Source organism: Entelurus aequoreus, linkage group LG07 (assembly GCF_033978785.1).
Source record: "Entelurus aequoreus isolate RoL-2023_Sb linkage group LG07, RoL_Eaeq_v1.1, whole genome shotgun sequence".
Classification (NCBI taxonomy): Eukaryota; Metazoa; Chordata; class Actinopteri; order Syngnathiformes; family Syngnathidae; genus Entelurus; species Entelurus aequoreus.
Window position 1 is genome coordinate 27,865,388 of NC_084737.1, and position 23,331 is coordinate 27,888,718.

At 41.9% G+C, this 23,331-nt stretch overlaps 1 protein-coding gene across 3 annotated transcripts in view; it reads left to right on the forward strand.

Annotated features, from left to right (window-relative positions):
* LOC133653621 (zinc finger protein Eos-like) overlaps window positions 1-23,331 on the forward strand; it is a 68,398-nt gene that overhangs the window by 16,893 nt on the left and 28,174 nt on the right. For all 3 annotated transcript variants that reach the window (XR_009826753.1, XR_009826754.1, XM_062053111.1), the window contains exons 2-8: window positions 6,971-7,031; window positions 7,111-7,191; window positions 7,287-7,574; window positions 8,511-8,678; window positions 14,175-14,330; window positions 14,430-14,561; window positions 20,111-20,899. Coding sequence is in view for 1 of the 3 variants with exons in the window: in XM_062053111.1 (XP_061909095.1) it covers window positions 6,971-7,031; window positions 7,111-7,191; window positions 7,287-7,574; window positions 8,511-8,678; window positions 14,175-14,330; window positions 14,430-14,561; window positions 20,111-20,898 (1,674 nt within the window). In the remaining 2 variants the exon portion in view is untranslated. The remainder of the gene's footprint in view (window positions 1-6,970; window positions 7,032-7,110; window positions 7,192-7,286; window positions 7,575-8,510; window positions 8,679-14,174; window positions 14,331-14,429; window positions 14,562-20,110; window positions 20,900-23,331) is intronic.

The window sequence follows — 23,331 nt, forward strand, 5'->3', positions numbered from 1 at the left end:
GGGACATATGGTACAATACAATCGGCGAGATAGGCTGGAGCTAAACCGTGTAATATTTTATACGTAAGTAGTAAAACCTTAAAGTCGCATCTTAAGTGCACAGGAAGCCAGTGCAAGTGAGCCAGTATAGGCGTAATATGATCAAACTTTCTTGTTTTTGTCAAAAGCCTTGCAGCCGCATTTTGTACCAACTGTAATCTTTTAATGCTAGACATAGGGAGGCCCGAAAATAATACGTTACAGTAATCGAGACGAGACGTAACGAACGCATGAATAATGATCTCAGCGTCGCTAGTGGACAAGATGGAACGAATTTTAGCGATATTACGGAGATGAAAGAAGGCCGTTTTAGTAACACTCTTAATGTGTGACTCAAACGAGAGAGTTGGGTCGAAGATAATACCCAGATTCTTTACCGAGTCTCCTTGTTTAATTGTTTGGTTGTCAAATGTTAAGGTGGTATTATTAAATAGATGTTGGTGTCTAGCAGGACCGATAATCAGCATTTCCGTTTTCTTAGCGTTGAGTTGCAAAAAGTTAGCGGACATCCATTGTTTAATTTCATTAAGACACGCCTCCAGCTGACTACAGTCCGGCGTGTTGGTCAGCTTTAGGGGCATGTAGAGTTGAGTGTCATCAGCATAACAGTGAAAGCTAACACCGTACTTGCGTATGATGTCACCCAGCGGCAGCATGTAAATACTAAAGAGTGCAGGGCCAAGAACCGAACCCTGGGGAACTCCGCACGTTACCTTGACATAGTCCGAGGTCACATTGTTATGGGAGACGCACTGCATCCTGTCAGTAAGATAAGAGTTAAACCAAGACAAGGCTAAGTCTGACATACCAATACGTGTTTTGATACGCTCTAATAAAATATTATGATCGACGGTATCGAAAGCGGCGCTAAGATCAAGAAGCAGCAACATAGATGACGCATCAGAATCCATCGTTAGCAATAGATCATTAGTCATTTTTGCGAGGGCTGTCTCCGTAGAGTGATTTGCCCTGAAACCGGATTGAAAAGGTTCACAGAGATTGTTAGTCACTAAGTGTTCATTTAGCTGCTGTGCAACAGTTTTTTCGAGAATTTTGGAAATAAACGGAAGGTGGGAGACCGGTCGGTAGTTTACCATGAGGTCAGGATCGAGGTTAGGTCTTTTGAGCAGAGGATGAATAACCGCTTTTTTGAATGCTAGGGGAACAGTGCCGGAGGAAAGTGATAAGTTTATAATATTTAACACTGATGGACCTAATAATACAAACAGTTCCTTGATAAGTTTCCCAGGAAGTGGGTCAAGTAAACATGTTGTTTGTTTTATCCCACTTACACGCTGTAATAATTCCTCTAATGTTATTTCATCAAAAATAGAGAGACTATTTTGGAGGGCAGTGTCCGTCGTATATACAGTCGTATTTGTGTTAATAGAACCCAGTTGTAGCTGGGATGCGTTGTCTTTAATCTCCTTTCTAATGAGTTCAATTTTCTTATTAAAGAAATTCATAAAATCATCTGCCGAGTGGGTGGAGCTACTGGGAGGAGTCCCTTGTTGGGTTAGCGATGCTACTGTACTAAACAGAAATTTAGGATCGTTTTTGTTGAGGCGGATGAGATTTGAGTAGTATTTAGCTTTAGCTAAGGTAAGCATGCGTTTATAAGTTATTAAACTATCACTCCATGCTTGATGGAAAACCTCAAGTTTAGTCGCGCGCCATTTGCGTTCCAGTTTTCTACATGATAATTTATGAGCTCTAATTTCTTCTGTAAACCATGGGGTGCGCCTTTTAGGGGCCCTTTTTTGCTTTAGCGGTGCTATACTATCAATAATTTCGCGCAAGGCATCGTCAAAGTTGTTAGTGAGTTTATCAATAGAGCCGACATAATTTGGGAATGGTGCTATTACCGAAGGCAGTAGGTCAGCAAGAGTCATCGTTGTGGCAGAATGGTAGTGTATATGTGCTGAATGAACTTTACGGAGGTGAACGGTACTTTGGGCTGTGGGATTGAGTGTGTTGTGCGGGTGTTTGATTTGTATTGGCGGGTTGTATGGACGGGAGGGGGAGGTGTTTGTTATGCGGATTGATTTGTGGCATATTAAATATAAGCCTGGTTGTGTTGTGGCTAATAGAGTATATATATGTCTTGTGTTTATTTACTGTTTTAGTCATTCCCAGCTGAATATCAGGTCTCCCGCCTCTCACAGCATCTTCCCTATCTGAATCGCTTCCACTGCCCTCTAATCCTTCACTCTCACTTTCCTCATCCACAAATCTTTCATCCTCGCTCAAATTAATGGGGTAATCGTCGCTTTCTCGGTCCGAATCGCTCTCGCTGCTGCTGGCCATCATTGTAAACAATGTGAGGCGCTCCACAACCTGTGACGTCACGCTACTTCCGGTACAGTCAAGGCTTTTTTATCAGTGACCAAAAGTTGCGAACTTTATCGTCGATGTTCTCTACTAAATCCTTTCAACAAAAATATGGCAATATCGCGAAATGATCAAGTATGACACATAGAATGGACCTGCTATCCCCGTTTGACTAATAAAATCTCATTTCAGTAGGCCTTTAAAACATGAGTGAAAAATGTGTGAATAATGCACTACCGACTTGATAAAACCTGATAAGTCCAAAAGAGCAAGCGAGGATAGAGTATTATCTGCTCACAGATGCTACCTGGTGGCTGATTGAGCACACTGCAGCTAGGCCTGGATAGTCCCACTCCTTAATGCTTCAGTCGCATGCCAGATTCACACAGGAACGAGGCAAAACACAACCTTACCTACTGTAAATCTAATCCATTATAACTATGTACTGTTAGATTTGGATCGTTGCAGTGGTAAGCAGCTGCTTAAGTTCCTGGAATGATGTTAATACAAAGAGAGGTGCTTTTCACAAGGCTGAAATTTCCAATATGCTATATCTGCAATAAAAGTTAGTCAACCAGAGAGAATGCTGGAGTTTCTTACTAATCTTTTGTGTTTGCTACTATGCCGCCGCCTTTATTTTCTCTCGGTCTGCCTCGATGCAACCTTTTCCCAAAATATAGCCCTAGAATGACACTACTTCTGCATAGACACTTTTGGAGACAATTTTCCACTTTGACAAACAGATTGGTTTTCCAACATGGTAAATCTGTATAATAAGTCAGAATATCATCAAGGTAAAAAAACACAATCCCCAAGAAGTCTCTTCGCACGTCGTTTACACAAACTGGGAAAATGGCAGGGGCATTAGACAGGCCAAACAGCACTATAAGATATTTGTAATGCCCCAAGGGTGTGTTGAATACTGGTTTCCACTCGTATTGGTCTCCTTTATGCACTAGGTGGCATGCATTGCACATATTACGTTTTGTGAAGATTTAAGGTCCTTTTGAGTGTCAAAAGCAGATGTTAGCAGGGGCATTGTGACGATCTGTCACATCAGGTCTAACTTATGTCACGTTTACTTTATTTTCTACATTTGTTTATTTCTACTTCCTGTCTATTTCCCTGAGCGCTTTTCCCCCCTCACCTGTCAATGATTGGCAGCCTGGCCACACCCGGTCATGGTTGCCAATCAGGCCACTATTTATGCTTGCCTTGCCCTCCAGTCAAGGCTCGAGGATTATTTAGTGACTAATATATGTTTCTGACTATTAGCTGCATGCTGTGTGCATCAAGGCTCAGCCTGTGTTTACAAAAATTAAATACCTCTCTTATCTGTACGTCGTCCCCCTGTCCCCTGCATCTTGGGGTCACAACTACCGCAGCCATGCGCGTTCGTGACAGGCAAAGGGTATTCATTTTGACAAGCGATATTTTTTAGCGCTATGTGGTTTATGCAGGGTGTAAGGGTGCCATTTTCTTGGTCACATAGAAAATCCCGCTGCCATTGGGGATGAGCTGGGTTGGAATTATCCCTGCAGCTAGGGAGTCCTTAATACATAGCTTTGCGCTTGGGATGCGAGATTGTATACTCTCCCAACATGAAGAATGGCCTCCAGAAGGAGACTGATACAACAATCATAGGCCTATGAGGTGGAAGGGAAAAGTGCCTTACATTTACTCAAAACTTGATTCAGTTCAAAATAATCGGGGTGATATAGGACAAGTTTGCTGGAGCCATGGTGGGTGACTGTGACCAAATGGTGGCCATCAATGCGTTTGCCGTGAAGCGGCCCGCTAAAGGCTTGAGCGACATAAGTTTGACTACCAGGTAGACATAATTTAAATCAGGCTCTGCTCCAGAGTCTTCCAGGGATGACATGGTTAGGGATTGACTGTTAAACAGTAGTTGTGCGGACAAAGACAGACGGGCATGGGAGTTGAAGTTAAACCCATCCATCCATCCATTTTTTTATAGCGGCAATTCTCTTTAGGGTCACAGGTAAGCAGAAGCTTGTCCCAGCTGACTTCCAGCGAGAGGCCCTCAGATGGTTAGGGCAATCCTGTTGGAAATGTTCCCGTTCAATTGGGGTTAATCTTGCTTCTCTCCATGCTAAATGGTGTTTTGACGAGAACTAATGGTGGGGTGGCTCTTGCCAGAAGCTTGGAAATCTCATACTCACAGAAACAGGTGGTCGGGATGTTTTTTGATGTCGTTCACGTTAGCCTGGGCAAGATGGCCTAAAAATAAGGTGTCAGATTTTTTTTACAAACATTTTTTTATACTTTTTAAAGAAAACTATAGGCTTTAGATGACAAAGATAATTCAAAACAACGAAATAACACCTGTTTCCCTCCTGTAATTGAATCACCAGCTGTTCTTTTGTTGTAGGCAATGCACCTAAAAACTACACACTGTAATTTGAAAGGAGAGTTGTGTTTACAATCACATTGAAAGCTGCACCATTTTCCTCTCGGTACTGAATGACATGTTTCATTAGCTCTAGCTTTAAAAAAAAAAGCCACAATTTACAGGGATACATAGCGATGTGCAAAGTGACCGCTTCAGTGATCACTCTCTATCGCCACCATTTCTTCTCATACATGGGGCCTTGGTTAAATAATGGCACCAGTAAGCTGCTTTTTAGCTGGAGTTTGGTGGTTGTAAGGGTGTTGTTACTTTCGCGAAAAGTGACATTTCTCTCACTCGGCTGGATGCCTCTGTTTTAGATGTTGGAATTAGGCTTAACGTGTTGCTGCCTTTTGTTGCAATGGGCTTTAGACAAACAGCATGCAGCAAGCATTCACAAACCCACACCAGTTCCAAACCACTGACGAGACTATTCCTTTCTTAGGAACAAACATATACAACAACATTTATATATGTTGTTGAACAATCATATTGTCACGGCTCGTTACACCAGGCCGTGCCTTATTTTGAGATTGTTAGTGTTTTTTCATGTATAATGTTGAGTTCCTGTCCTGCACACTTATTTTGTTGTTCCACTTCCTTTTTGAGTCTCCTGCAGCAGCTTTATGTTGTCTTTATTTTGTCTCCCAATTTAGTCGTCGCTATTTAAGATTATATTCTGTATGGATGCTGTTGAACGCTGTACCCTCTTCTGAGGCTTCTAAGTACGTTTGTTTCTTAAAAGTCCTAGGTTTTGTGCATTCCCTAATGCATTAGTGTTTATTTGGCTCGCACCTCGCTGCACATGTGCCTTAGTGTTTTTATCTTTGTTTATTATACATCTCATGCCTACACACTGTCTCCTGCTACCTTCTGCATCTTAAATCACAATCTTCGCTATCATGCGACCCAAGCATCACAGAATCTCCCGACCACAAAGTGATTTAGCGGAAGTGTTTGACGGAGGAGTTTGAGAGGAGAATGTTTGAGGGCACGGAGGCAGAGGCACGACTCTTCTCACCAGAGGTTCTGGAGACCTTGATGTGGGGTCCAGATGGTCACCTGATTCCAAGAGACTCGTTTTTGCCAAGTGCCTACCCCGCCTATCGTCGAAGAAGGCGGAGGCATGCTCCAGCATCTTCGACACGCCGATGGGACGAGCAGCCCACTCAACCTTCTCCGCTGCAGGTGGATCAAGCTTGGCGTCCCTCCACAGATATTAAATTAACAATAACTGACTGCCAGGACATTTTTTTAAAGACCAGATTAGCAATTGTTAGCAGGTTTTTCTTGTTTTTGTTTTATTGTTTGGGATTTTTGTCTTTAATATATGTATTTTACAGTGTACATTTTCTTTTTTTTAACATTCATTTGAGTTTGAAGGCCTATAAAACTTCCAAAAATACAATCACATATCAAATGGCCCTGCACAAAAAAACCCACACAAAACAAAACAAAAAATGAATAAATAAAAAACATCTATAAAAAATAAATAATAAATGCATATATAATTTTTGCAAAAATAAATTGTATGATTGATTGATTGATTTTTGCAAGATAAATTGTATGATAAAATGGTATTAAAAAAATACATCACAATTAATCCAAATTCAAACGTGTGACTCATCTATTTTTTTTTAAAAACATCATTTGACAGCTCTGTAGTTCATACACATCAATATACTATACAAAACCACAGAGGGATGTGGTATAGGCAGTGTTGCAAAATGAGAAATTATGGGGTTTGTTGCATTCTTCAAGGGGAAAAACAGCAGTGGTTTAAGTAACCTTGCTAGCACCCAAACCCAATTGTCATACAAACTACTGAATGATTATAGAAGTTTGAGATAATTTATAGTGCCCAATACAACTGTGTGCAATGTGGTGCTAAACTGCAGGCCTATGACTATGCAATGTTCCTGCCTGTAGTTTTAACTCCTCCTGCAGTGGAGCAGCTAATATTCATTGGCAGACCACAATGCAGATGAATAAATACTGAGCGTGCACTCCGAACCTCAACACCTTCAACTGATAACTAAAGGGTCCTATTTCCTGTAGCCCTGACAGCTGCAAGTATATTCATATGGTTAGTGTGCACATAGTTTTATTGTAATGTATGTATGGCGTTGGGTAGTGCCACCTAAAGTTCCACAAAAGTGATATCTTATGTCTGTCTTTAATGTTGTGCAGATGCAGGCATCTGGTGAAAGAATGAATGCTGGGGACTGCAATGGATGCTCTTATGCATCAGGTAAATAAATATACAATATGTAAGACAGCGTATTTGTTCACTTGTGTCATCAGATTTTATTATACATTGTCTCTTTCAGGCAATGGTAGAGAGTCAACCACGGAACAGGACTTTTACGGTCCAAACAGTCAGCATTCCTCAACACCTTGCTCCTTTACTGGTCAGTTTTCAACTATCTGTTGACTGCTTTGGCATTATATTTATTATACCTATGAATGTATATTTAAGAGGGTGTGATTCCCACCCCCTGTACAGAACACTCTATCAAGGTGGAGCTGTGCAGCGAAGATGGATCACCACAGCCTGAGAACAGAGGGGCTGTCAGAGATAGTAGCTGTGGGGATGACAGAACAGAGCTGAATGCAGAAGGGAGTGCAGAGCACACTGGGGTCGGACAAGGTAATCTTTACAGTGAGATGGCCACTTCCAATCATGCTTCCCCTGGACCCATTCGGCTTGCCAGTGGCAAGCTCCAATGTGATGTGTGTGGGATCATCTGCATTGGACCCAATGTGCTGATGGTGCACAAGCGAAGTCACACTGGTGAGAACACACCTGCAAACATTATAAAAACCCATAAAAACAATCTGGTGTATGCTATCCAATGTAATGATGAATGCACTGATTCATAAATTGGGGAAACAAAACAACCACTACGCCGAGGCATGGCACAGCCTCGACGAGAAAACTCTTCAGGCCAAATCTCAGCTGTCTACCTGCACCTCAGGGAAAAACAGCACTCATTTGAGAACAAAAATGTACAGATTCTGGACAGGGAGGACGGATGGTACGAAAGACGTGACCACGTGAGGGAAGCTATCTATGTCAAGGTTGAAAAAACATCTCTGAACAGAGGAGGTGGGCTGCGACACCACCTATCTCCCACATACAACACTGTCCTTTCAACCATTCCCAACCTACTCTGCGATTTAGCCTCCTACAAATAACAGGAGTTAGAAACATTGTGGTCACAGAAGGTGAACAGAATGCCATTTGTGCCATTTGTTTACAACTGAATGGAATGCTTATGTGGGGGATTCCGGCTATTTTTGGACTGGTAGTAGTCGATCCACAGCGATCGTTCTGCCACACAATACCTCAACGCTAACGAGGTGAAAATACACTTCAACGACTGTTGTTGGCTTTGGCAGTTAGGATTGCTCGTTTGCATCAAAACAGGCACGCCCTCCTGGTTTTGGAGTATAAATATTTTGTGTTTTGGCACCAGCCGCTAGGCTAGATCTGACCAATGTAAGTATAAGAATAGATCTGACCAATCTAAGTCTATGAGCATGAATTGATGAAGCCTACTCGGATGAGAGGCGAACCGTCTTCTAAGACAAACCAAACAGTCCAGTTGCGATCGATTGAATGCCCTAAGATTACAATAACCTGGATGAATGAGAACATCCATAGACATCTATAAACATCTCAAATAAATTGTGCACATTCTCGTCATCATCTTCATGTGTTGTTTAGGTGAGAGACCTTTTCAATGTAACCAGTGTGGAGCATCCTTTACCCAAAAGGGCAACCTGTTACGCCACATCAAGCTGCATTCTGGAGAGAAACCTTTCAAATGCCCCGTTTGCAACTACGCTTGCCGGCGGAGGGATGCCCTGGCTGGACATCTAAGAACACATGCAGGTAGAATGGAGTGGAACAATGCTATCTTACAATATTTACTTCTTGATTTATTTATCATGGACAGTGTACAGGTGAAACTAAAAACAATTGAGTATTGTGCAAAAGTTCATTCATGTCAGCACTTCAACTTTCAGTGTGAAAATGATATGTGATATAAAATCATTACATGCAAAGTGAGATACAGTATGACAAGCCAGTATTTGTTACAGTTTTGGTGTTCATGGCCTACAGTTTTAGAAAAACCCACATTTTCTGAGATTTTCATAAGCTGTAAGCCATAATCATCAAAAGTCCATTATGAGCCTTTGTCATATGTTAGCGTCACTTTGTAAATCTAATTGCTGGAATAAAAAAAACTGTAGCACAATATTATTATTTTTTAGTTTCGCCTGTATTTTAATCAACATTACTTTAAATGTTTCACAATTACCTAAAAGGCTATTTTTCATATGTTGTCCCTAGACCAATCTTAAAATGATCTACCTGTATCGGCCATTCCAAGCTTTCCAGGTTCTAGACCTAAGGCCGTGGGTTGAGCCAGGACAGGTGGTGCACTTTCATACGCACTTCCGCCTACAACCAAAGTCTCTCCAAAAATAGCTTTATTTGCAAAAAAAAAGGTTTTCTTTCCAATATTCCATCCAAGGTTAAGAAAAACAACTTTAACTACATACAAAGCTATAAACAAAACTAAGGGTCAAGTGTTGCGTGAGAAGTGGTCAAAAAACGTTTTCACCGCCAGTCTCTCAACCCGACATTTGTCCAATCAGTTTCACCTGTGTGACCCTATATGGTCTCGTCACAGGTGCTGTAAATGACACAGAATGTAAATGACTTTCTAATTAAAAAAATAAATATATTTAAGTTAATATATGCAGTACCAGAGAAATATAAATAACACAAAAATGGCTACCAAAACCATAATGACCAACACCAAAGTGCAGTAGCACAGTAGGCCCAAGTATTCATCAAACACCACCACAATGACCAACACCAAAGTGCAGCAGTGCAGTAGGCTCAAGTATCCATCAAACACCACCACAATGACCAACACCAAAGTGCATTAGCGCAGTAGGCCCAAGTTATCATAAAAAAACAAATAATTAATTTAACTTAATATATGCAGGACTACAGAAATAATAATAACACAAATGGCTACCACATTACCTAAACCAGTAAAAATATTATGCAGTGAACAAAGCAATTCAAGGGAAAGAGCAGTAAAATCAACATCACGAAAACTAAAATAAACTATAGGACATGTATAATTATCACATGTATACATACAACGTTATGATAACTTGTACGATCTTTGTTGCATCAGAAATTATCAAATATCATAATGCTGTTTTGATTGACATAGTCATCATATACAGTATATATTAGTTTAACATGTTTATTATTGTAATTTGAATTAGAGTAGAAGTATATTGCATCATAATGAAAGCTCTAAAATGTATATTACCTTATTTTAGCTCCTGCATAGTAAAAATATTACACACAGCTCTCAATATGATGCAGTGCAGATCTGCATACTCCTGCAGACGCCACCCACATGAATATAATAGATACTAGTAGCCCTTTTATCGAGCAACTGAGACAAAGTCAAAGTAGACCAATGAAATGAAAAGATATATCATTTAGAGATGTGCCGATCGATCAGTGGATTTGTGAAAAAGTATGCGATCGCCTTTGCCGATTTATGTCTTTGAGTGCCAATCAGAAACACCGATCTACTCTGGCTAACACTGTCTTTATTTTTATTTGGCTGTAATTATGGGTCTCCATACAAAGTGTGGAACCGCTCCCCAAAGCTAATAATAATCACCTCCATCACAGCAAATAAACTTAATTTCTTAGTTAAGTATCATCATTAAGTAACATTGTCTCTGGAGGACGAGGCTAAACATGTTACACACCAAGCGCAAGCCAGGAGAATACATACTAGTAGCAAAACTAGCTTTTTACAAATTCAGGGGTTATTGTGTACTGTTGACTTTTTTTTAGCTCAAACAATTATATGTAATAAACAACAATAAGGAACTACTTTAAATATTGCGTTGATACTGTTAAACTGTCAATAGCTACAAACATAAATAAATAGAAAAATATACAGTTAATACATGTGATCAGTAGCAGTATTGGTATCGGCCGATCTCACTTATGGATATTGGGTTTTGGAATCAGCTTGAAAAACCCTGATCGGAACATATCTCATATTAAAAATATACAATTGTAATTTTTGATCATAAAGCTCTTGTATTACTGTCACAGACGCTTTCTGGGTGAGTCACAGATAGATGAAGAAAAAATATCTACATGTTATTTAAATTGGACCTATATTGCAAAACCAACTTTTCTTACCTATTGGTACCTGTTTTTGTGTGTTTTGGATCTGCATAAATCAAGCAATGAAGGCATGGTGGAGATATTTATAAAACAAGCTTGCCTTCCTTCATACTTCCTTCAACGTGCCGTTTGGAATTTGCACAACTTGTGATGTTTTTCTAACATGTGACTTCAACGGATATCCCAAAAAACAGCGCATCCTATAGAGACGGTCAGAAAGCGGCATGAAGATGTCTGTAAAACAAAATCTATTAAAAATTGATTGGTCTACACAAACATGTTATGTAGACCACAAGGAAGTGTTTTTAATGTATATAAAAAAAAAATCATAATATGACCACTTTAATACAAAGCTGATGTCTGACCTGCTTTTTAAGTGAAATATTTTCAAACTCAGATTTAAGTGAAATCACTTTTTTATCTTATTTAGTGCCATTTAGATATTTTGTTTCATTTGTATTCATTGTCTCTATGCATGCAGTTATCATGTTCCCATGTTGCTCTCAATTATATTAACCACATTTCCTGATTTGACTTCAATAAAATTTGGTTGTGACTGTAAAATGTGAATAAGACCTAGGGTCAAAGAACCTCCAGTATATACAATATATCAATTATGATGATAAGTTGCTATGGTTATGGTTTTAAATTATTTTGAATATGCATAGTACAAACCCCGTTTCCATATGAGTTGGGAAATTGTGTTAGATGTAAATATAAACGAAATACAATGATTTGCAAATCATTTTCAACCCATATTCAGTTGAATATGCTACAAAGATAACATATTTGATGTTCAAACTGATAAACTTTTTTTTTTGTTGCAAATAATCATTAACTTTAGAATTTGATGCCAGCAACACGTGACAAAGAAGTTGGGAAAGGTGGCAATAAATACTGATAAAGTTGAGGAATGCTCATCAAACACTTATTTGGAACATCCCACAGGTGAACAGGCAAATTGGGAACAGGTGGGTGCCATGATTGGGTATAAAAGTAGATTCCATGAAATGCTCAGTCATTCACAAACAAGGATGGGACGAGGGTCACCACTTTGTCAACAAATGCGTGAGCAAATTGTTGAACAGTTTAAGAAAAACCTTTCTCAACCAGCTATTGCAAGGAATTTAGGGATTTCACCATCTACGGTCCGTAATATCATCAAAGGGTTCAGCGAATCTGGAGAAATCACTGCACGTAAGCAGCTAAGCCCGTGACCTTCGATCTCTCAGGCTATACTGCACCAACAAGCGACATCAGTGTGTAAAGGATATCACCACATGGGCTCAGGAACACTTCAGAAACCCATTGTCAGTAACTACGGTTGGTCGCTACATCTGTAAGTGCAAGTTAAAACTCTCCTATGCAAGGCGAAAACCGTTTATCAACAACACCCAGAAACGCCGTCGGCTTGGCTGGGCCTGAGCTCATCTAAGATGGATTGATACAAAGTGGAAAAGTGTTCTGTGGTCTGACGAGTCCACATTTCAAATTGTTTTTGGAAACTGTGGACGTCGTGTCCTCCGGACCAAAGAGGAAAAGAACCATCCGGATTGTTATAGGCGCAAAGTTGAAAAGCCAGCATCTGTGATGGTATGGGGGTGTATTAGTGCCCAAGACATGGGTAACTTACACATCTGTGAAGGCGCCATTAATGCTGAAAGGTACATACAGGTTTTGGAGCAACATATGTTGCCATCATAGCAACGTTACCATAGACGCCCCTGCTTATTTCAGCAAGACAATGCCAAGCCACGTGTTACAGCAACGTGGCTTCATAGTAAAAGAGTGCGGGTACTAGACTGGCCTGCCTGTAGTCCAGACCTGTCTCCCATTGAAAATGTGTGGCGCATTATGAAGCCTAAAATACGGAGACCCCCGGACTGTTGAACAACTTAAGCTGTACATCAAGCAAGAATGGGAAAGAATTCCACCTGAGAAGCTTAAAAAATGTGTCTCCTCAGTTCCCAAACGTTTACTGAGTGTTGTTAAAAGGAAAGGTCATGTAACACAGTGGTGAACATGCCCTTTCCCAAATACTTTGGCATGTGTTGCAGCCATGAAATTCTAAGTTAATTATTATTTGCAAAAAAAACAACAAGTTTATGGAGTTTGAACATCAAAAATCTTGTCTTTGTAGTGCATTCAATGGAATATGGGTTGAAAGGGATTTGCAAATCATTGCATTCCCTTTATATTTACATCTAACACAATTTCCCAACTCATATCGAAAAGGGGTTTGTACAACACATATTTCCAATTTCTCATTACAACAATTCCGAAAAGGGGAAAAAAAGGAAAAAGCAGAGCTCATTTAATTCTATCCCTTTTCCATTCCATAGCAATTTCCTAAACATTTGTTTCTTCAATTCAGGTTCTCAATCTGTAACACAAATATAATAAATGAATAAAAAATCAATACCGTTCTCATGATTAAATGGGTAAGTAAGTTGTGTTTCACATAAATAAGATGAATAAGATTATCTCTTTTTCAACAAGGTTCAAGATGCTCATGAACTACAGCTATATGATGTACAATATAAAAGAGTTTACTGGAACTGCATAACATTTCCTCATTGTTATCCCATACAGTATTCTGCATGTGATAACAGTAAGTGATGGAGGTCATTTCATCTGAAATGCCCACCCCCTCAGTGAAGCTCAGAGGACATATTTATTATTCAGCAAAATGTATTGTGAGGCACATGACAAAATATGACATTTAGCATGCTGTGAAAACAGGAAATCCTGCATTCAAACTGTCAACACTTGATAGGCGTTTGTCTACCCTCAAAAGTTTTTGTAAGAAAATGTTCTTAAAAACGGCATTTTGCAAATTGATGTCACTTTGCGATGGTTTACGATAATAGAACGTTGAAATGGCGGAAATCCAAGTTTAAAAAATAGTAAAGCCAAAAAATAAACTTTTTTTTTTTTTCAAATAAAAGCAACTAACATAAAGATAATCAAGCAGTCAGTGAAATAATTCAAACCTGTGACAATTTCAGTAAATTATTATTCATGTTTTCAGTAATAGTTTATTCTTGTTGAATGGGTTATAGTTACATAATCAAATACAAACCGTATGTTATTATCCATTGTGAAGATTAGAGATTATTTTCTTACTTTTTTTTTTTTAAATTGCAGTTTCTTCACCGTTGGGGGGAAAACCTTTCAAGTGCAGCTACTGTAGTCGCAGCTACAAACAACAAAGCACTTTGGATGATCACCTAGAGCGCTGCCACAGTTTTCAAAAGAGCCAGGACCTGCAGGCTGCAGTCAACACGCTGACAGAACAGCACAGTAATATAACACACAAAAACCAAAGAATAAAAGTCCCTGCATGACTGTAATGCAAATTTATTCAATCAGCATTTTACCAATTAGCTTGTTTGTGTGTAGGTGGTGAGTCGCTAGATATCGAGCCAATAGCCAAACCTGCACTGGAGCCGTCCAATGAGAAACCACACTTTGTTGATAGATTAGCTGCTAGCATCACCAAACGAAAGAGGTCGACGCCACAGAAGTTTCTTGGTAAGTTTTTGTTTATCAACTGTGCGGTCAAAAGAAACAGTCATTACCATGCTTTTATTAATTATAAACTTGAAATGAGAAGGGCTGTGTGCGTAATGATATACAGTGCAGTATTCACAGCGCTTCACTTTTTCCAAAATGGAATACATGAATTTTTGTCCTCAAAATTCTGCACACAATACCCCATAATGACAATGTGAAAATGTTTTTTAAAACATTTTGCAAATGTATTAAAATAAAAAAAACTTATAAATCACATGTATATAAGTATTACCAGCCTTTTCTCAATACTGCATCTTTGTCAGCAATTAAAGCCTTTTTGAATACGATGCCACAAGCTTGGCACACCTTTCTTGAGGCAGTTTTGCCCATTCCTCTTTGCCCATTACTCTCTGTAGCACCTCTTAAGCTCCATCAGGTTGGATGAGAACTGTTGGTTTTCATCCAGGTTGTCAGGTGCATCAATGATGTCAGGATTAAGCAAATGCTAGTTTGTACATAGTTTTTTTTATTTTTAATAAAATTGCAAAATAAAAATAAAAAAATCTTGCGAGACTGTAACATAACAAAATGCTGAATCGCTGTGAACATTTTCTGGATGCACTGAATAGCAGATTCTTCTTTTGCATAATTTCAATTTACAAGTTAGGCAGCACGGTGACACAGGGGTTAGAGTGTGTGCCTCACAATAAGGAGATCCTGGGTTTGATGCTCGGGGTCTTTCTGTGTGGAGTTTGCATGTTCTCCCCGTGACTGCGTGGGTTCCCTCCGGGTACTCCGGCTTCCTCCCACCTCTAAAGACATGCACCTGGGGATAGGTTGATTGGCAACACTAAATTGGCCCTAGTGTGTGAATGTGAGTGTGAATGTTTGTCTATCTATCTGTGTTGGCCCTGCGATGAGGTGGCGACTTGTCCTGGTAAAGTTGCAATTTACCACACTAAAAAACAAGTATGCCTGATAGAAAGCGCGTAAGTGTAAGGCTCCACTTTTCAAAAGATGCTAGCTCGCTGCTAATTTATATTGAATATGCCATTAACACCCCCAAATTTGGTCATTAAAACTACAACTAAAATATATTACATTCAAAAAGCTAGTGTGTAACAAGTACAATACTTACAATATACAAGTTTTAGAAGCTCTGCTTAACAGATCCAGCTTTAGTGAAACACTAAGCATCATGTAGCAGTAAGGGCTAAACAAGAAATACAAACTACGAACATAATAAAATGATCACTTACTGTACAATGTCTGCTGTCACTGCTATGATAACTGATAGGATGTTCATATCTTCTCATTTAGATGAAGAATTAATCATAATCCACACGAAGGGTTAAAAAGAAAAGTTGTTGCCTGCAGACTTCGGTTGTGTGTCCTTGTCTCCATCTCCGGGTATGAATTGAATGTCACAGATGAACAACTTTTAGATTTACGTAGTAATTCTCCAATTATCCAGATGAGAGGCATGATTCATAATCTGGAATAACTTTGATGAGTTGAGACGCGATGCAGCAGTAGCAGGACATCGGGGCCAGCTCACAGTACAGCAGCAGAGGCATAGTTAGCTGTCTGTTACCAATGCACCGCTAAAAATAGTTTGTCAGCGTTAGAAACAATATTGCTAATATTTTGTTGATATTCAGGTCACTATATGTAAATAGAGTATTGTTGGCGATTTTTGGATGGTTATTTAGATGCTGTTTTGGGTGGAATAGAGAGCCCCCATTGACTCCATTGTTAGTGGATTTTTATTTATTTATGTATTTATGACTTAGAATGCATAAAAAAAAGAAAAACATATCCGTTCATGTCTTACATAGGAATTGTGAAAGATAGACAGCACATGGCGCTCTAATTTTTGCATATTTTCACTATGACTGATCTGCTGATATCCGTCGCAACGTCATAGAACCCTGACTCTGCGGAAATTGCCAGAGACTATCGGAGCAGAATTTTCAAAAGGGCCATCTTAAATTGCGGCATTTTGTGATGTTTAGACAGTATTTTTACATGCTTTGCAGATTGTAAATACAATTGGATATGATTTAATGTGCCAAGTGGATGGCAGTGAAAGTGGAGGCTCTAGACGGACCAATTCGGGGCAGCAGAGGCTGACTTTCGGGACATGGAACGTCTCTACGCTGGTGGGGAAGGAGCCTGAGCTGGTGCGGGAGGTGGAGCGCTACCGGTTGGATCTGGTGGGGTTTACCTCTACGCATAGCAAGGGCTCTGAAACCACACTCCTGGACAAGGGATGGACCTTGTTCACTTCTGGAGTTGCTCAGGGTGTGAGGGCACAGGCGGGTGTGGGGATACTCACGAGTCCCCGGCTGAGTGCCTGTACGTTGGAGTTCACCCCGGTGGACAAGAGGGTCGCCTCCCTTCGCCTTAGGGTTGGAGGGGGTAAAACTCTGACTGTTGTTTGTGCGTACGCACCAAACAAGAGTTCAGAGTATTCGGCCTTCTTGGATACCTTGCATGGAGTCCTGTATGGGGCGCCAGCAGGGGATTCCATAGTCTTGCTGGGGGACTTCAACGCGCATGTGGGCAATGACAGTGATACTTGGACTGGCGTGATTGGGAGGAACGGTCTCCCTGATCTGAACCTGAGTGGTGGATTGTTATTGGACTTCTGTGCTAGTCACGGACTTGCGATAACAAACACCATGTTCAAGCAAAAGGATGCTCATAGGTGTACCTGGTACCAGAGCACCCTAGGCCAAAGATCAATGATCAATTTTGTAATCGTATCAGCTGATCTGAGGCCGTATGTTTTGGACACTCGGGTAAAGAGAGGGGCGGAACTGTCAACTGATCACCATCTGGTGGTGAGTTGGGTTAGATGGCGGGGGAGACCTCTGGACAGACCTGGCAAACCCAAACGTGTAGTGCGGGTGAACTGGGAACGTTTGGAGGAGTCCTCTGTCCGGAAGGACTTCAACTCCCACCTCCGGCGGGACTTCTCTGCCATCCCTGTGGAGGTTGGGGACATTGAACAGGAATGGGCAATGTTCAAAGCCTCTATTGCTAAAGCTGCAGCTGCGAGCTGTGGCCAGAAGGTCTTAGGTGCTTCAAGGGGCGGTAACCCTCGAACACCCTGGTGGACAGTGGTGGTCAGGGAAGCCGTCCGACTGAAGAAGGAGTCCTACCGGGGTATGTTATCCCAGGGGACTCCGGAGGCAGTTGCAAGGTACCGACGGGCCCGAAGGGCAGCGGCCGTGGCTGTGGACGAGGCTAAGCAGAGGGTGTGGGAGCAGTTCGGGGAATCCATGGAGAAGGACTATCGGGCGGCACCAAAGCTGTTCTGGAAGACCATACAGCACCTCAGGAGGGGGAAGCAGGGAACCATCCAAGCTGTGTACGGCAAGGATGGGACTTTGCTGACTTCAAGTGAGGAAGTCGTAGGGCGTTGGAAAGAGCACTTTGAGGAACTCCTGAACCCAAATACATCAGTTACACCCTCCCTGATAGGAGCAGGGCCTGAGGATGATGGGGGATTGACGTCGATCTCTCGGAGTGAAGTCACTGAGGTAGTTAGACAACTCCACAGTGGCAAAGCTCCGGGGATTGACGAGATCCGTCCAGAAATGCTGAAGGCTCTGGGTGTTGATGGGCTGTCTTGGTTGATACGCCTTTTCAACATTGCGTGGAAGTCTGGGACAGTGCCGAGGGAGTGGCAGACTGGGGTGGTGGTTCCCCTTTTCGAAAAGGGGGACCAGAGGGTGTGTGCTAATTACAGGGGCATCATACTACTCAGCCTCCCTGGGAAAGTTTACGCCAAGGTACTGGAAAGGAGGGTCCGGCCAATGGTCGAACCTCAGATTCAAGAGGAGCAATGTGGATTCCGTCCTGGTCGTGGAACAACTGACCAACTCTTTACTCTTGCGGGAGTCCTGGAGAAGGCCTGGGAGTATGCCTATCCAGTCTACATGTGCTTTGTGGATTTGGAGAAGGCGTATGACCGGGTCCCCCGGGAGATCTTGTGGGAGGTGCTGAGGGAGTACGGAGTGAGGGGAACCCTGCTGAGGGCCATCCAATCTCTGTACAACCAAAGCGAGAGTTGTGTCCGGTTGCTTGGATGTAAGTCGGATCCGTTTCCAGTGGGGGTTGGTCTCCGCCAGGGCTGCGCTCTGTCACCTATCCTGTTTGTGATTTTCATGGACAGGATTTCTAGGCGGAGTCGTGGCCATGGCGGAGAGGGTATACGTCTCGGGGGGCTAAGGGTTGCATCACTGCTGTATGCAGATGATGTGGTCCTGATGGCACCTTCGGTTCGTGACCTTCAGCTCTCACTGGATCGGTTCGCAGCCAAGTGTTCAGCGGCTGGAATGAGGATCAGCATCTCCAAATCTGAGGCCATGGTTCTCAGCAGGAAACCGATGGTTTGTACAGTCCGGGTAGGGGACGAGACTCTGTCCCAGGTGGAGGAGTTTAAGTATCTCGGGGTCTTGTTCACGAGTGAGGGAAAGATGGAGAAGGAAATCAGCCGGAGAATCGAAGCAGCTGGGGCAGTATTGCAGTCTCTCTGCCGCACTGTTGTGACGAAACGAGAGCTGAGCCAGAAGGCAAAGCTCTCGGTCTACCGAGCTATCTACATTCCTACTCTCACCTATGGTCATGAAGTGTGGGTAATGACCGAAAGAATAAGATCGCGGATACAAGCGGCCGAAATGAGTTTCCTCAGAAGGGTGGCTGGCATCTCCCTTAGAGATAGGGTGAGAAGTGCAGTCACCCGAGAGAGACTCGGAGTAGAGCCGCTGCTCCTTCGCTTGGAAAGGAGCCAGCTTAGGTGGTTTGGGCATCTCGTGCGGATGCCTCACGAGCGTCTCCCTAGGGAGGTCCTCGTTGCACGTCCCACTGGGAGGAGACCCCGCGGCAGGCCAAGGACCAGATGGGGGGATTATATCTCCTCTCTGGCCTGGGAACACTTCGGGATTCCCCAGGAGGAAGTCGCAAATGTTGCTCTGGAGAGGGAAGTCTGGGGGTCTCTGCTGGAGCTGTTGTCCCCGCGACCCGATTCCGGATAAGCGGTTGAAGATGGATGGATGGATGGATGGATGGATGGATGATTTAATGGATCCAATGAAACACAAGTAAGCATATAAAGTCAATTTGTTTTTCCACTCTACTGGTACTTTTAAGACCATACATGCACCATAGCCAATTATGCAAATTGTATGATCACATTATTTGTGCCCCTCCACCCCTTTCCACAAATAGACTGCCAATCTGTGAGAAACACTGGATTCTTCTGCATTTAAGAATGGGTAGCAAGCATGATTCAACATAGCTCATAAAGCAAAATTTACCATTGCAAAAGTTCCAACACTCCAACACATAAAGGAAAACTAATTTGAAGCCCACATGAGCACTTTGATGTTGGAGATAAGGGAAAACCCTGTAGGGAAGAACTCTCAAACAGAACCGAATCCGAAATGGTGTGTCAGCCGCAAAATTGCGCTTCTGGACATGTTTATTGTACGTATATATAAATATATATATATATATCGCATAGTTTGAGTGAATGGCCACTGTTGTCTTTCTCCCAGCTGACAAGTACATCCATCTTGACCTTCCTGAAGCACCTTATGATTTGTCCTCTGGTTCAGAGAGGGACGGGGAGCATTTGACCCCCCAGCCAGCTAATGAGTGCACTGGATCGGGCAAGAAACAACTGCAAGACTCCAGGAGGAAACTGTCTCAAATCCATCCTGCCTTTTTGTCTGAGCTGCGCACCGTTATGAGCTCCATCCAAAGCAATGTGCCTCCTCCAGGAGCCTCGAGCGGGCTCACAATGGCGCCTCTGGTACTATCCGGTCAAGATGTAGGTGAAGGGTGCGATGGTCAGCCCTCAGCCCACAGCCACACCACCTCACCCAACGGATGTCCCGACTCTACAGACACAGAGAGCACAGCTGAAGAGCACAACGCAAGGGCTGCAGCACACACAAGTACCTCCAACAACAACCAGCACCTCCACTACCAAACCGTAGGACTGCCCCACAGCCCTCCCACCTCCAGCCCCAGCCAGGCCAAAGAAACGGACCTAGACTGGGACAGGGCGTGCCCTGCACCCCTCACTCCAATGAAGAGGAGTGCTGGCTCTCTATTCCCCTCCAGGGAGGCGGTGCAGGTTCTGCACAGAGACGGCCAGCGCCTACGCTCTTTCCACTGCCGCCACTGCCACATCCTCTTCCTGGATCACGTCATGTTTACCATTCACATGGGCTGTCATGGCTTCCACCAACCATTTGAGTGCAACATCTGTGGCCACCGCAGCCGGGATCGCTATGAGTTCTCCTCACACATCAGCAGGGGAGAGCACCAGGTGGCCTGAGGTGAGCGGGTAGGGGCGAGATGAATGGACGTGACTGTTTTACTCAGAACGTCGCAGGCTCATGTTCTTTCTGCACCAGATCCTATTTTCAATCTCCAGTGTAAAAATTTGAATTTGAGGTTTTATTCTGGCGTTATCTACTTCACTAGAGCAGAGAGCAGAATTTAAAAATTCATGACAGCAAATGATATACTACGATTGATTGCTATCTCTTACTAAATCATCTGGCAAAATGTGATTTTGCTTAAAAAGTGCCTTCTTGGAGGATTTCCTCAAAAGTAAAAAAAAAAAAAAAAAAAATGCTCAAAAAAGGTTGACTAGCCATCTTTTCCTACAATTTAAGATGCTTCATGAAACGGTGGTGTGCACAGGCAGTAAAGAAAGCACCGTGTTTACATTTTAAGAATTGTATCAGGATGCACTATTCAAAGTGTGAGGCGGGCCTCCCCTAAGAGTTGTTAGAAGACACCAGAGGAGGCAGGGCAGTTTGGAAAAAACATTTTCGAAACCTAAGCTGACTTCAGTTATGTTTAAAGTAAGGCTGTTAAGTTAACGCATGCGATTATTCACAAAAAGTTAGCGCATTAATCATGTAGAAACTCAGACTAATCACGCAATTAATTGTGCTGCACATGTGACAATCTGTCACTTAATTTCTGTTTGTTTCCTTGTTTTTGTATTTTCTTCCCATCAGTGCTCTTATTTTATTCCATTTCCTGTTTGTTCCGCGGAGCACTGTGTTTTTTCCTCACCTGCCGTTGATTGGCAGCCGGTCCACACCAGCTGCCAATCAGCATGTTCTATTTATGCTTGTCTCGTGCACTCCTCAGTGCTCGAAGATCGCTTTGTGTTGGGACCTACTTCACGCTAGACTGCATTCACTTTCTGTTGATGATAATAAAACCATCTTACCTCCTCTTCGCTCTCCTGGTTCCTGCATCTTGGGGTCACAAACAATTGCAGCCACGCGAGTTCCTCACAGGAAGTTGCTTTTATACCCAATCATGGCACCCACCTGTTCCCAATTAGCCTGTTCACCTGTGGGATGTTCCAAATAAGTGTTTGGTGAGCATTCCTCAACTTTCTCAGTCTTTTTTGCCACTTGTGCCAGCTTTTTTGAAACATGTTGCAGGCATCAAATTCCAAATGAGCTAATATTTGCAAAAAATAACAAAAGTTTACCAGTTCGAACGTTTAGTATCTTGTCTTTGGAGTGTATTCAATTAAATGTAGGGTGAAAAGGAAAAAAACACAGAGCTCCGTGGAACAAACAGGAAATGGAACCAAATAAGAGCACTGATGGGTAGTAAATACAAAAACAAGGAAACAAACAGAAATGAAGTGATAGATCGTCACAGCACATGCACTTTACCTCAACCGTGGATGGTTACCTGGGTTGTGAAGCCATTGCATACACCTGTGTAGGATGAGTGAGGAGACTCCGACTGGTGCGTTCACCGGCACATTTTGCTTCAAATTACACCCTGACTGGACTTTAGATAAAACGATTAACAAGTTTTAGGCAAATAAATGACATTCATTCAAGTAAAACATTTAACATTTTTGTGTATGACATTCTGACAATGAAATTGCATTTGTGTCAAAATTTTGGGATGTTTTTTAAAGTTACTTTTAATTTTACTTATTTTATTGCAATCAATCAAAGTTAGGGCTGTCAAAAATAATGACTTACTCATGTGATTAATCACAAATAATTATTGCATTAATCATGTATATACGCAGATTACTCACACAATGTTGACCCTAAATGCTCCTTTACCTTAACTGTGTATGGTTACCTGACTAGACTTTAGATACAACTGTTACCAAGTTTTGAACAAATAAATGTAAAGTAAAACATTTTTTAAAATGTTTATGACATCCTGTCAATTAAAAGATTAAAGATTAAAGTACCAATGATTGTCACACACACACTAGATGTGGTGAAATTTGTCCTCTGCATTTGTCCCATCCCTTTGGAGAGCAGCGGCGCCGCACCCGGGAATCATTTTGGTGATTTAAACCCCCAACAATTAAATTGTATTTGTGTCCAAATATAAGTTAATTTAAATTATACAAGCAAGTACTTTACTGCCATTAATCAAAATTCAAAAGTGTGATTAAAAAATGAATGGTTCGACAGCACTAGTTTAGAAGCGACATGAGTTTAGATGTAGTTCCTGTCGAGAGTGAACAAAAGTCTTGGGTGAGGCCTGAACCGTAGTATATTCTCTGAGGGGAGGCTCACTGTGGCACACTTAAAAACAGCACTTATGAGATTTGTTTGGTGGTTCAAGATGGTGTCAGGTAAGCTTCATATGCACTGAGAAAGTTGTGCCTCTCTTACGGATACAAACTGAAAAGGACTGCCTTAAATATCCTGTTTACAGTATGTGAAATCAGAAAAAAGACTATTTGCTGCATGACCCAGGT